Source organism: Enhydra lutris, unplaced genomic scaffold (assembly GCF_002288905.1).
Source record: "Enhydra lutris kenyoni isolate GAN:26980312 unplaced genomic scaffold, ASM228890v2 scaffoldscaffold85, whole genome shotgun sequence".
Lineage (NCBI taxonomy): Eukaryota > Metazoa > Chordata > Mammalia > Carnivora > Mustelidae > Enhydra > Enhydra lutris.
This window is the reverse complement of record NW_019154169.1, coordinates 7056844-7072050: the sequence shown is the minus strand read 5'-3', so window position 1 is coordinate 7072050 and position 15207 is coordinate 7056844. Positions and strand designations below refer to the sequence as shown.

The 15207-nt window shown below is 52.6% G+C and overlaps 1 protein-coding gene across 1 annotated transcript in view; it reads right to left on the bottom strand.

The window, feature by feature from the left end:
• LOC111161521 (signal induced proliferation associated 1 like 3) overlaps positions 1-15207 on the bottom strand; it is a 227016-nt gene that overhangs the window by 64727 nt on the left and 147082 nt on the right. Inside the window, exons 8-10 of the mRNA XM_022525245.1 lie at positions 14714-14871; positions 7012-7588; positions 589-863 (exon numbers count right to left, since the gene is read on the bottom strand). Coding sequence (XP_022380953.1) covers positions 589-863; positions 7012-7588; positions 14714-14871 — 1010 coding nt within the window. The remainder of the gene's footprint in view (positions 1-588; positions 864-7011; positions 7589-14713; positions 14872-15207) is intronic.

The following is a 15207-nucleotide window of genomic DNA, read 5'->3' as shown; positions in this document are numbered from 1 at the left end:
CACACACTCACACATCCGAGACTCTATGCAGGCTTTGCTGGGGAGCCCCTGGCCCAGACAAGACCACGTGGCTGCCTTCGTCCTGGAGCCTTGCCTGACCCGTGAGCAGCTCTCCCACTATGCTGCAGGCCCTTTATACAGCCTGCTTTAATCTTCTTAAACCTCATTACTGCTTGGTCCTGCGTTGTATCTATGTAATTACTGCCTGTCCCTGCCTCTAGAACACAAACTCCAAGGGAGCAGATGCTCACTCCCTTTGGTTCCTGTGGTCTCCCCAGCACTTTGAAGGGAGCTCGCACCTTGTGCTGAAGCAGTGGACCAAGCGCAGTGTGTCCTCAGGGCAAGCTACTTTGAATGCTGTGCACATCACCTAGAAAATGAGACCCACCTCATGGGGCTTTTGTGGACATGGAATGGGGACAGTGGCGTTTGGAGAGCTTCAACCATAAGTGGCATCCGGCAAGTGTTTGCCAGATGCTGACTCTTCCGGTCACCAGTCTTCCTGCAGAGAAAGGGCCTCGGGGGCCAGCATTCTGGAAGCTGCCATCCCACCACCTGGCTCCCACCTTGCAAGGCAGACGTCCTTACCTCCGGGGAGTGCCGTCGTCGAAAGGGGGGATGATGACCACCTTGACGGTGACAGAGGTACGCAAGAGGTCGATCATCTGATCGTGGGTCAGTGTGACCACGGCCACCTTGCAGATCTCCACCAGTCGGCTGCCTTGCCGGAGGCCGGCCTGCCAGGCAAACCCATAGTCCTCCACCTCGGCCACCGTCCCGTCGTACTTCACATGGAAGCCCAGCTGCCCAAGCCCGTTCCGCCGCAGGGTCATGTCCACCGTCTCCCAGCCGTTGGTCATGACCTGTAGGCAACAGGCAGGATCTAGCCTCCAAAGCTGTTGGGGGCCAGCTCTGGATGACCCCTGCACAGATGTCCCCCCTTGAGGGCCAAAGACCCTGACCTCCCAGGTGATGTCAGGATATAGGAGCACAAACACCCACTTAGTCCCAGCCTGGGCTCTTGACTTCCGAAGACACGTGGATAGGCAACCACGTGGCTTCTTAGCTGGCGGAGACCATGGCAGTCATGAGTCCTGTTCTCCAAATGCCCCTGGCCTTCGGTGGGCTAGCTACAGTGGGATTATACTTCTTGGCCCCCTTGTGGGGGGTGGGCTCTGGGACTTGTTTTGGTCAATGAGCTGTGAGTGGAACTGCCACGTCATCCAGGCTGGGGCATTTCACTGCCGGCGCCAAGACCCTCTGTGGGCCTTTCCCCTCTGCCATGGCTATTGGGATTATTCCAGAGAGTGGCTGTCTGTGCTCAGTTGGGGTCCCAGAATGAGAACAATGTGGAGCAGAGACCCCCACTGAACTTAAGCTGGACATGGAGTGTGAGCAACAGACAAATCTTTGTTATTTTAAGCCGCTAGTATTTCATCCTGACCCAGTGACTCTGACCAAAGTAGGCGGGGCAAGCAGCGGACCAGAGATCCTGGGATCTTCTCTGGTTGGGGGCTCGTGCCTCACTCTTTACTTCATGGTGCCATTCTTAAAAGAAAAACCCCTTCCCCAGGCTCCTCCTCAGACCGTCCTCCAACCTGGAGCTGACCAGACCACACCAGGCCTTGCCTCTGATTCACTCCCTGCTTCCTCTGTGACTGACTGTTGCCACAACCACATATGACTATAGGTAAGAGGACCCGTCAAGGAGAACCCTGGTCCCTCAGCGTGTCCTTAGGAATCCCCTTCTCTTCTTGGGAAAAAAGGATTAACTTAACAAGCCACAGCTACGGCTGCTGAACAAGTCACATCAAGATCGGTCTACACTCCCTGGAAACTGCATTAAGGAAAGAGAACACGTAATAGTTCCAGTTACCGGTGGGAAGCCATTCCGTGGTTAGAGATGCTGCCGCCGACAGACCCACTGCGGCGGGGGCTTTCACCCTTCTCTGACCACTATGCCCCGAGAGGACATTTTAGGTCCCAAACCACACTACACACTCACGCCTCCATTTACGCACACGTATTCCTTGCAACCCAAATCAGCCACATTGCTGAGCGTGGGTGGCCGGAAACGAGAACGTGGATGGGGAGGCACTCACCTGCGGCTGTAACCTCATCTGATTTAGAAGGCAACAGTCTGCACAGTGTGGGGCACATGTGGGACCCGGCACTGCACCCCAGAACAGTACTTATCCTTCCTCCCTGGGATGGGCTGGGAGACTGTATCCTTTCCTAGCCTGTCCTCCACAATTCTGGATCGAGATCCAGCAACTGATTTCCCAGCCCAACTTGTTCATGGGACACTGAAGAGTTACTGTGACTGTTCGGTGGATGGTAATGACAAAACAGTTGTTTTCTGAATAGGCTGTATGTTTGAGAGAAATACTGACATATGTACAGATGAAACGATAGGATGTCCTAGATTTGTTTCAAAATCATCAGGGGAAGGGAAAAGAGGGAAGGAAGAAACGAGAGTGGCCGTGGGCTGGCTGACAGCCGAGGGGACTGGTGATGGCCTGGGGGTTTGCTAGGTTGAGTCCTCCTTTGTGGCTGTTTGACGTTGTCCAGAATTAAGAAGTTTAAACTGGTTGGAAAGAAAAGCCTAGTGTTTAGTGCACTGAATGGGAAACTTGTGACTGGCTCTGTCCTAGCCCATTCTGCTTTTGGGAGTTCCCATTCTCACCCATGAAGTGGTCACCCTTGTGGCCAAAGAATCTGGCTGTGGGTGACAGAGAAATGTCCTGTGTGTCTGCGCCGGTGACCAATGAGGCCACACCATCCCTGGAGGGGGTATGAGGAGGGCCCCACCTCCCTGGAGGCCGCGGCAGGCCTGACAGCTGCCGTCCAGCCTCCCTTCTTCCTTTCTTGCTTTTGGTGATGAGACCTCCCACAGCACAACAGACTTGGATGGGCACGTGGCCACCCAGAGGAGGCCTGCATTTCTGTTTCTGTCACAGCTGGCTTTGGATACATGACTTGGTTGGGGCCAAGAGGACAGATGTGAAGGCGCTTCTACTTTGTTTTCTTCCAAATAAAACTGCCTGCCCTCCACTCACGCCTTCCTTCCTGCCCACAGGGACGTCCCTATAGAGTGGTACCAAGCAATACGGAAGGAAAAAGAGGTGCCACAAGACGGAGGGGACGGAAGTCCCTGAGCTGTCCCTGCCACCGTGACCAGGTCATTAACTGAGAGAAATAAACTCCACCTTGTTTCAGCTCCCGGATCTCTCAGTCTCTCTCTCAGCAGCCCAGTCTGTAACCCCCCACTATAGCTGCTCTGGACCATTCTGGATAGGGAAGGGAAAGCTGGTCAGGAGTCTCTGTGGTCCTGCAACTTCCATCCCTTTTGCTTTTCTAATGAACCTAAGGAACCCCCAACTGAAGAACAGAAGCACTCCTGATGTTTCCAAGATTCCAGAAAGGCCCCCTGGCACAGGGAGCCAAACACAGGAGACCAAACACGTATCGGTTCATAGGAACCTGTGCCACGCCATGCGGCCACACTGCCCCAGTCCCCCCTTTAAAGTTAATTTTCCTGGGGACTGACCTCTGTGTGCCAGGCTCTGACTAAGCCCTTCATAGGCCTAATGTCTCCAATCTCTCACTGGTGAGGCAGGTACAACTGATTTGCTTATCTTACAGATGTAAGACCTGTGCAGACTTGACTTTTTTAACTTTTGCTTTTAGCCTCCATGCTGCATTCCCCGCTGTCCCCTTTGCTCCTTTCCCCCTCACTCTGCACCAGGATGATTCCAATTTCTTACTTTTGTCTCAGTTTCAAAGTTGTTTCCTCAGGGAACCCCCTGGCCCAGGCTCACCAGCTGGGGAACTTGGTGGGTAGGGTAAGTGAGAAGCAAGCTGACAGGCCTGTGGTCAAGTAGTATACTTGTGCCCCCACTAAAAGGGGGCACCCATGGGCCTGCTTCAGCTGCCTGCTGCCCTGTGCCAACATGCACCCAGCATAGCCAGAGGTCCCGGAGAGCTACCCACACGGGAAATCTTCTCAAGGTCAAGATTTGGTAATTAACCAAATAGGTCTTAGGGCTGCATCTGACCTGTGGCTTTGAGACCTCTCCCCAAGACAGGTTCCCTTGGCATGCTCAATACTCCCTCTTTAACCTTTTGGCACTTGTAACTCTTTGTTCAATTTCTGCCTCAGAGGGGAGCTCCAGGAGGGCAGCCAGGGCCTAGCACGGTCCCTGCTGTCCCAGCACCGCCTGGCTCAGAAAGACACACATAATACTTGCTGACTTAACGAATGAAAGATGTCTGAATCCTAGCTCTGTTGGGGAGGGCGTGGACTCCTTCCCCTGGAGGACTCGGCAAAGCAAACTTGCTGTCGCGAGTCGTGTATGATCGGCTGTCCCTTCACAGAAGATGGCTTACGTCATTGCATCCTGGCCACCTGGATGCTCAGTGGGCTCTGGGGCACGGAGACTGTGGGGGGGGGGGGGGGGGGGCAAGGGGCTGTAAGCCGCTGCACTGCCAAAAGGGCCGGGGGTGGGCGTGGGATGGAGCAGCAGAGAGAGGATGTGGGTAAAACATGTCACCTGGCACAGTGCCTGGCATGGTCACTGCTCAAGAAACTCGAGCTGCTGTCAGGATTTTGAGAGGAAGAATACTCTTCAGCAGGGATGAGAAGGGTATCTCCTTCACTGGGCTTTGGGGAGGAAAAAGTGCAGAGTCGTGCAAGGCGCCATGCAGGGTGTGACAGCCCTCCGCGGACGTTCGCTTCTGCTGTTACTACGGGGCAGTATGCAGCCAGCGTTCAGTACAAGTTCGCTGAGTGAATGCTGCATTCCAACCTCAGTGCTGAGGACACAGCAGCAAACAACAAATACATAAATACGCTTCATATGGTGTAAGTGCTATAGAGAAGATTAAAGCAGGGTAAGTGGGTGGAATATGCCAAGCTGGGGGGTTGCAATTTTATATAATGAGGCCTCCTTGACAAGGTGACATGCGACTAAAGGAGAGGAGGAAGTTAGCCGCAGGGGGGATCAGGAAAAGTGCTCCAGCGAGAGGGCATGGGCAGTGCAAAGGCCCTGAGGCTGGATGCCTGCCTGGTACATACAGGAAGCAGCAAAGGTCTATGTTCCCAGAGCAGAGAGACCGACAGGCAGCCAGGTCACACAGGGTCTCAGAGACCACCAAAAACACTCTGGGTTCCATCTAGAGGGGGCAGAGGGTTTGGGCAAAGCAGTGATAGGATTGGATCCCTTGGACTGCCTTACTGAGGACAGACCATGGGGACAAGGTTGGAGGCAAGGGAGACCAGCGAGGAGGTGACTGAGGAGGCCAGGAGAGGCTAGGGGAGGCTGTGGAAGGGGAAGAGGATCTGGAGTCTGCCCACTGGAGGTGGCACTGCCAGACAGGATGTGGGAGTGAGAGGAGAACAGTGGGGCAGATGCCAAGGCTTCCAACCTCGACAAATGGAGTGATAGACTTGCCCTTTCCGGAGACAGGAAAACTCTGGGGGCAGTGGAGGAAAAGCAGGAACCTGCTCTCTGACATGTTGTTTCAGGGGCTCGGAGACACCCGGGTGGGGACACTGAGCAAGCAGTTAGCTACCAGTCTTGAGTTCGGGCACAAATGCGTTTCAGAGTCAGGAAAACCTGGATTCAGACCCCAGTCTGCCACCTGCTGGCTGCATGACCTTCTGCAAGAGTCTATACCTCTCAGAGCCTCAATCTCATCCTGTCAAGTGGGGACAAGAACAGTACCTACACTCCGTGGGGCGGACGACTCAGCTCGCGCAAGCATGCTACTTATCAGCACACAGTCAGGGTTCAATTAAACTCCTTCAACTGACCAACCGATCAGTATTATTGAACACCTACTATGTGGCAACCCTGATTTATGCAGAGGGCATAAGCAAGTGAACAAAACAGATGGAGGCGCTGGTTCTTGGACCTCACAACCAAAGTTGCTGTCTAACACTGAGCATGAACTTTGGGGTCAGGGAAGCTTAGAGAAGGGCTCCATCAGTCCAACTTGAACTTAATGAGAGAATGCAAAGGCCCAAAAGGGTGAACGCACTGGCATGTGGAGGTCACAGCCCACTGAGTCAGGCAAGCTTCTCTGGGTAACATAACTCATCCAATCCTTAAAATTTTCACATGATGTAGGGTAATTTTTGTTCCCATTTTTCAGACATGGACATCTGAAAAATGTCAGTCACATGGCAGTTAAGAACTTGGCTCAAGGTCATAACAGCTGGCCAATGGCAGTGCCAGGACCTAAAGCCAGGACTTGTGATGCCAGAACCTGTGTCTATGTTAGGCTCCCTTCCCTATTTCACACGCATGACATGTCCTTCTGTGAAACCCACTGGGAGCCCATCGTCAATGATAGCATTCCTTCCCACACGGCTCACATGTGGCCCCAGTGCTTCTCAGCAATGCTTCAGGCCACCACCTACGAAGCTGTAACCTGAAACCAATGTGCCACTCTTGGTTTGGCCAACAGTCTGAGCCTGAGCTGTCTATTAGGAGCTCAGGGTAAGACTTTACCCAGGTGGTGAATCTTTGTCTTTTAATAGAGGAAGTTAAGCCATTCACATTTATTGTGGTTACGGATGTGGAATTATTCCTGCTATGTAACTGTTTCTTTTACCATGCTTTCTTATACTCCCCCCACCCCATTTATGCCCCAAACCTTTAATGGCCTGGAAGCTTTTCATTCTGTTTTACTTCTTCTAGAAGTACCCTTACATTTTGAACATAATCGTGCACTTGTATTTTCTATCAAGATCCACAGTGAATAAACCTATCTTTTGTCTTCCTAAGTTGAAGGCATAAAGAGCCCTGGATCCCTGGCCCGAACTGTCCCCAGAAAGAACCCAGGCTGCAGGGCCCAAGAGACCCCCCAGTGTGTAAGTGGCAATTCTGACTTCCTTGGGGCCAATTAGTGACCTGGCCTGAATCACGGGCCTGGGGGCACCAGGGCTTCCCCAAGGCCTCGGCCAAACCATGGGAGAGCTGCACCATTGTGGAGCTCTCCCCTTACCTTCAGTCTCTGGACGATTTCCCTTATGTCCTCCACAGAGCCGTCTGTGGCCTGCAGGAAGATGTGGTCCCCTCGCCCATAGAAGATTTTGAGTGTCGAGGAGTCTGGGGTCCAGCCAATGACATCCCCACAGTAGCAGTTGAACACTACCTCCTTGGTGCGCAGGTCCAAGAGCACCACAAACTCATTAGAAATCCCCAAGATACAGTCGATTTCTATGCCCTGGGCATAGTCCTGAGCTGCCACCCTCCAGGCGATGGCCCCTGCACTGTGCTGCTCAGCGCCTGCCCGTGCTTTTGTCTTCTCCTTCTTCTTGGAGGTCAGTGAGATGAGGTTGAACTTGCCAGTGGAGTCAATGGGTGTGTTAGAGACACAGTTTTCTGCCAGGTCCTTGAGGTACTCCTGGCGGGTCCTGGTGGCCATGGTGTGGAATTTGTCCGACTTGTGCGCAGCATTCTCGGCATTAATCACCTTGGCCAGCAAGAAGTCTCTGAAGACGTCAGACTTGCGGAATGTGGTTCCACTGGGGATCGGGGGACCAAAAGGAGGAGCATCTTTGGATCGGGTCACAGCCATACTGAGGAGGGAGAAATGGTAGAAAAAAAAGCACTTGAGGTTCTCTTTAGTAGGAAGAAAACATGCAATCAGAAATAGGAATTTGCTTTTTAAGAATGGAAATTGACATCTATCTAGTAAGTTGCTGGCCAACTAGACTGGAAACGAGACAGCCTTAGGGCACATACGTGCATGTTTACTTTGGACAGATGTCAGAACGTCCATTAATGTACCAAGAATAATTCTCCTAGCATTGTTCCACTTCAGTTACTCTCATATTACATATAAACTATGTGATAGATTATAGTTTGGCAAAAATTCACCCCTCCCTCTCCATCTTTGATGGAGGGTACATGCCCACCCCACTGATCTTGGGGCTGGTCTCACGTAGCTTGATTTGGCCAATGACTTCCAAGCAAGGCATGAAATGCAGTGGGTGGGGAGGGAGGCGGGCTTGTCTCCTGTGTTCCTGCCATTTCTGTAAGACTGACATGCCCCCAGGGGCCTAGAAGGATGAGGGATACCCACAGCAGACCTGGAGTCAAGGCCAGCCAGACCTCAGCCAACCTGTGGATGTGTTGGCCAGAAAGTGCTAGTGTCTGTGAGCCACTGAATTTTGGGGTACTTTGTTAAGCATTACTGTGGGAACGCCTGACTAATGTGGGACATTTATGTGATTTTTTTTTTTTTAAGATTTATTTGAGAAAAAGAGAGAGAGAGCACAAGCAGGGGAAGGGGCAGACAGAGAAGCAGACTCGCTGCTGAGCAGGGAACCTGATGTGGGGCTCGATCCCAGGACCCTGGAATCATGACCTGGGCCGAAGGCAGATGCTTAACCAATTGAGCCACCCGGGTGTCCTGTGATTAGCTTCTTTCACACACCTGTGTAACATTACTTAACATGTAAATCATCTCTACACAGCTTGTCTTGGAAAATTCACTGTAATGAGAAGTTTGAAGAGACCCTTCTTACTTTAGTTTTGGCTGAGGTGCTACTGTGACAGAAACAAATAGCCACTGAGTGAGAAAGTAAAAAGGAAATGATCTAAAATGTGTTCTGCCAAACCAGTGAGCCCCCTCACTCCCCACACAAACCACAGAGAGAAAGCCCATGGGGAGGAACATCTCTGGAGAAAGCTGGCAGTGAGCCCCATGATGCCTGCATCCACCCTCGCCAGCAGCAGGCGCCTCCTGAGGTGACTGACAGTTGGGAGGAGCCTGGGGTCATTGGCCCCCTGCCCCGGAGGGTGGGCCAGGAGCCCCTGCACAGCCCAGGAAACTTGCGGTCAGCTGTTCTCACAGTCCGGTGACATTTCCCTGCCAGTGCTCCAATCCTGGACAGGTCAGAAATCAGCAGCTGGCAGCAGGGGACAGTGCAACGTGGAGGAACAGAGGAGAGGTAAGCAGGCACCCCAACCACTGAGGCCTCCCCTGGGAAGTGGCCCTGAGCTGGGAGGTGGGAGAAGATTGGATGACTGTCTCCGACATGTCCTTCCAAGGGCTTGATCGAGTGGAGACTCAGTGTATTTCTTAAGGTAGCCAGAGAGACCACAGCCCCTCTCAGTCACCACCCGGGGGCAGGGGAATAGGACTCTCCAGGAAGAGGTGTAAAGAGGCAGCGGAGACTCCTGGAGCTATGCTGTTTCCGTGATGATTAAAACCAGTAGGAGTCCCTGTAAATGCGTGAGCAGTCAGCTTGCTACGACTTTCTTAAAGAGCTTTGTAGTCTCCTCCACAAAGATGTCACCTTGTGAGCACAGTGTTAGGAGAGATTTCCCAATGCTTCTCCCCCAACTGTAAAATAATTTTTAAATAATGATATTCTTGAGTGAAACATATGCCATGAAACCTGAACACGGCGTAAGGCTTGTTCAGGTTCCGACTCCCAGCCCCTTAGCCGCCTGCCAAGTGACATGGTGGGGGAGGCAGTGTAACACTCCTTCCTCTATGAGACAAGCATTTCTGGGACGCCCTCTCTTGGGCACTGGGGGTAGAGTAGTCCCTGACCCCCAGAACTTTTAATCTGGGAGCAGATGTGTACCAAACACACACACTTACAAAAACAAAGAAAGTGAATAGGGTACAGGCAAAACAAAAGAAGGACCCAATGTAGATGGGGAATCCAGGAGGGCCTCTCTGAGGAAGTGATAATTATGTATGCTGGGATCTGAGGCTGAGCGGGAGCCAGAAGAAGGGCTGAGGGGAGGGTCCTGCAAGCAGGGGGTGCAGCAGGTGCAAGGCCTGACTGGGAAAGACGAGGCTGGGGTGGTCTGAGCCCAGAAAGTGAGGAGCGGGATGGCAGCCAGGCCTCACAGGGCCTTGACGGAATGTTAGCACTTTTCATCTTTTTTTTTCCATAACATATATTATGAAATATAATATGTATTAATTTTGAGTGAATATATATTACATGATATACTATATATATTATTATTACACCTTTAAAAGATCTATGTATATTTTAAAGATTCTATTCGACACAGAACGACACGGCGAGAGAGGGAACACAAGCAGGGGAAGTGAGAGAGGAGAAGCAGGCTTCCCATCAAGCAGGGAGCCCGATGCTTGACCCTAGGACCCTGGGATCATGACCTGAGACGAAGGCAGGTGCTTAACAACTGAGACATCCAGGCGCCCCAGTGCTTTTCATCTTAATCGGGAAAGCTCGCCATGCTTTGACCATCTGGACTCGCTATTCACTCCCTGCACCCCCAGATCTGGTCTCTGCCATTCTCAGTGCCCTGGAAGGTGGGTTTCTGCGGGTTATCACCTTCACCTGGCTTCCCATGCCCTGCAGCTTCCAGTGAATTCTGCCAACAGGAAGCAGCAGAAGCAAGAGGACGTGACAGGAGAGAAAAGCTGGCAGATAGCTTTCTCTTTGGGGCCTTCTTGCTGGGCTGGTGGCAGTGGCTGCAGTCCTTGATCCTTCAACTCACAGCCACAGCTCCTGTCTGGGGGCCCCTCTTCCTGGAGCCACACTTCTCCCATTCTCTGCGCCCTCATCTCGCTAAAGGGGTGGGTACTGCGTCCCTGCTGCTGCTGGCCCCGGGATGCCTCACGCTCCTATACTGGTTCCCTTGACCTAGGCCCCCCTGCGAGCAGCCTGTTTGTTCATCCTCAGTTAAAACCCAAGTGAGGCATCTGTCCCTTCAGGGTCCATGACAGACACAAGTGCTCGCAACGAGTGCCGACCAGACTGACGATCTGTGAAAATAACTGTGGCTGTCCCATGAAGAAAGGACTGGAAGGGACCAGAGCACGGGCAGGAGACCGTTGGGTGAGCTCCTGCACATCCCAGGCTGGTCAGGCCAGATCCCTTGATAGCCACCTCCACTGTTCACGGTACAGCGATCCTCCCCCAGTTCAGGAGTGCCACGTCAGCAGGTGCTACCTGGAGCTTAGCTGAGGCCCAGCACCAGCACAGGTGTTCACTACTAATTAAAACAACTTGGGGCACCTGGGTGGCTCAGTCAGTTAAGCGTCTGCCTTTGGCTCAGGTCATGATCTCAGGGTCGTGGGACTGAGCCCCGCATTGGGCTCTCTGCTCAGTAGGAAACCTGCTTCTCCTTCTCCCTCTATGGCTCCCCCTGCTTTTGCGCTTTCTCAAATAAATAAAATCTTAATAAAAAAACTCCAAACCCAACAACTTAAACTTGAACAGCCCAAGGAGGAACAGATTTCTACCAACGCACAGGAGATTTTCTGTAGGTCTGACAGAAAAAGGCATTTCCCAGGAGTAAGGGTCTTCGAAGGCCACACAAACCAGGTGCGTTTTCTTCTGTGCAAAACTGTGTGGGTGAGGCCTCGCCTACAGCCTGGGGGAGGGATGGGAAGCCTCAGCAAGTCTTTCTAATTCAAGGTGCATCCACACTGTACTTTACAGATGTGAACAGCTTTGCAACTTCTCCAGTCAGCACCTGGCTGCTTGGACAGACACTCTGGTGCTTCCCACAGTCCTGACTCACTATTTGAAGAATCATGAAATTACAAGCTGCTGAAGATTTCTGGACAAGCGAACAACTGGTCCCTTACATCCCAGCAGGTGGGACTGGGTTTTCACAGCTCCCAGGCTGCAGGGGCACCAGCGTACCCCTCAGAAATGGCACACTTGGGAGCTGGAAAGGATGGCACCTCACTACACAACCAGGTCACTGTAGCCCAGGAAGTAGTTCCAGAATACTCACAGTTATTCCTTCAACAATCATTTCCTCAGGGCCTATGACTGTCTGGCCAGCAAAAATCTCTTTAGGGCCCACTAGATGGCAGGCCCCATGCCATGACCGATACACGGAGGGGGACGTGACAGGGATTACCTTTAATAGAGGCCAGGGCCATGCCAAGGAGTCGTTTTTTGTTGCCTTTTTTTTTTTTTTTTAAAGATTTTATTTATTTGACAGAGATCACAAGTAGGCAGAGAGGCAGGCAAAGAGGGGAGCAGGAAGCAGGCTCCCCGCTGAGCAGAGAGCCCAATGCACGGCTCAATCCCAGGACCCTGAGATCATGAACTGAGCTGAAGGCAGAGGTTTAACCCACTGAGCAACCCAGGTGCCCCCGAGGAGTCGTTTTTACAGCATGATAGGTGCTGGGACGGAAATGTGTTTGGGGACACGGTGGGAGTTTGGGGGGGGGGACAAGGGTGTGGTCTGTCCGGGGACCAGCTGTCTGTGGAGAAGGGGGGAAGAAGGGGTGGGGGCAGCTTTGGTTGTATCTTTGACATTTTCTTTCTTTAAAAATAAAGAGAACTGGGGCGCCTGGGTGGCTCAGTGGGTTAAGCCTCTGCCTTCGGCTCAGGTCATGGTCTCAGGGTCCTGGGATCAAGCCCTGCATCGGGCTCTCTGCTCAGCAGGGAGCCTGCTTCCTCTGCCTGCCTCTCTGCCTACCTGTAATCTTTGTCTGTCAAATAAATAAATAAAATAATAAAAAAAAACACCTTAAAAAATAAAGAGAACTGAAGCAAATATGGCAAAATGTTAACATCTGTTAAATCTGGTGGTGGGCACATGGGTGTCTGTTATATTATTTTCTGAGCTTTTCAGAACGTTTTAAAATATTGCACAATATAAATACTTTAAACTGTAAAAAACAGGAAGGGTTTAGGGGCACCTGGTTGGTGCAGTCTTGATTTCGGCTCAGTTCACGATCTCAGCGTCATGAGATCAAGCCTGGCAATGGGCTCTGCACTTAGCAGGGAGCCTGTTTCACTCTTCCTCTGCCCTTCCCTCCACTCGCGTGGGGTGCTTGCTTGGTCACTGTCTCTCTCAAATAAATAAGTCTTTAAAAAAAAAAACAAAAAAACCCCCAAAAACCTGGAAAAAAAAAAAAACAACAGGGTTTGTGGATCAGAAAAAAGCCAGCATCCTGGAGGCCATGGAAAGGCTGGCCTGGAGAGGTGGGGGGTTGGCCGTGGGTTGCTGTGATAGTCCAGGCCAGAGCTGGGAAGTGGGGGAACTCACCCCCACTCCCGCAGTTCAAGCCTGGCTCCAGCCCCTAATGCGGGGAGAAGGCGGCCTTCTCTTCCAGGTGTGTGTGCGCGCGTGTCAACAAGTCCACCTTCCCTCATCAGGACTACCTTCTCCAGCTCCTGAGGCAGATGGGAGGGCACGTGGGTGAGTCCGGGCTCACCCAGCCCGGAGGCAGGGGCACTGGTGGCTGCTGCTCCCTGTCCCAGGAACAAGCAGCCGCACGCGCCACCCCGTGGTGGAACCCCCCTCCCTCCTCTCCTTCACCTCATTGACAGAGGAAACAGGCAGATTCTGGTGATTCTGCCAGGACCACCAGGGCACCTGTGCACATACCCTTTGACCCAGTAACCCCGTTTTTAGGAATTTTCCCAGCTGTGTACTTGGACGCATGTGCAATGAGAGTATACATAAGATTATTACTGCAGGACGGAGTGGAACTGTGGGCGACGGGAAACAAGCCCAGTGCCCAGAGCTGGGGGAAGAGTCTTGTGCACCCACACGAGAGCAGGTTACGTGGTCATGAGGAGTAAAAAAGCACTTTAGGTACTGGTTTGCAGAGATCTCAAGGGTCGGTGAGCCTGTGTGACACGCTCCGTGTATATTAACACGGGGAAAAGCAATACTTAAAAGTAGTTGCCCGCATATATACGAGACGAGACATCCAGTTGCACAAGAAACTGCTAACAGGGTGACTGGGTGGGGGGAGCAGGGTGGGGTAGGAGGAGACTGTGACTTTTTTTTTTTAAACTTTTTAATTTTACTTTTTGTATCTTTTGCATTTCAAACCATTTCCAAAAAAATGGAGAAGAGTGTTCCCTAGCCTACTCCCCAGAGTCTGTGTTGCTGCTCCAGGGACACGGGCTGCCCTTGGCCTGGGCCTAGGTCATCGGTCAGCTGGTTTCCAAGGACTATAGCTCTATCCTCACCCCACACCCAGAGAACTTTCCACTTGGCCTCTGGCTGCTGGCCACTCCCCTGGGTGAGACACAGCCCTCAGGATGCTGAATGGGTCTGAGGCCTGTGCTGCCTGTTGCTCTGTGATCTGAAACTTCAGCTCTGTGTCCAGAGTGGTGCATGTGTGTGTGTCCATGCGTGTGTCTGCCCTGCCCCACCCTTCCATCTTCTGAGCTTCCTTCCAGCCGTCACTCCTGTGCTCCGCCCCCCCCCCCCCCCCCCCCCCCCCCCCGGCCTGGGTGGTGTTTCGCTCCATGATGGGCTCTCCTCACCCCCCACCCAGGTCAGCAAGCCTCAGTTCTGGAGCTTCTCCTCCCAGGAAAGCAAAGCCCTCCTTTTGCTGGATTTGCAGCTGGAAGGAGGTTAAGCTTAGAGCTGCGAGCAAATGAAGCAATGTATAGGAAAGTGGAGCAGATCGAGCTATGCTCAAACCTGTCATTTGGGAGAGCTGACATAGACAAAGGCCCTTCTGTCTTAAACCAGCTTGAGGAGGGGTTCTTGTCACTTGCGACCAAAAGATGCCAGGCAAATACGAATCACCGATGAGAACTGGGATGCCATGCCCCTTTCTGCCTGAGGATGGCTCCCTAGAAGGTGCAGGGACATAAGGACAGAGTTCCCTTGAGGCACACATAGTGGCACCAACTGGGGGGCTGCCCAGAGGCTGGAGATCAGGGGCTGCAACTTCCTGTGCGTGTAGGGCTGCGGGGAGCCTATGCAGTGGTGCCTACCTGTAACAGACGTTATCAGTGCAGGGGTTGTGGGCTCGGACGATGATGAAGACGTGCTGGAAGTGTGAGCGGATGTTCTTGGGGGTGAAGGGCAGCGCCCCGGGCTCCTGGAAGATGATCGTCACGATGTCGTTTCCTATGTGCCTCTTCCTCAGTAGCTGGTAAATGGAAATGGGGGAGAGGAGGGTGGCACAGGTTGGCTTGTGGGCCTCCCTGGCACCTCCTGCTCTTAATCCTCCCTGGTCTGGTCCCCACAGGCAGCCAGTGGGAACCACAGACCCAGGTTGGATCATGTTTCTCCTGCTCATAGCCCTCAGGTGGCTCGGCCTCACTCAATGTAAAAGAGTCCTTACATGGCCCAGGGGGCCCCACGCCACCTGCCCCCCCACCTCTTTGATATCTCCTCCCACGGTCCCCCTCATTCATTGTTCCCGCCACGCTGGCCTCCTGCAGCTCCTCAAATGTGCCAGAAACACTTCTTCCTCAAGGCCTCT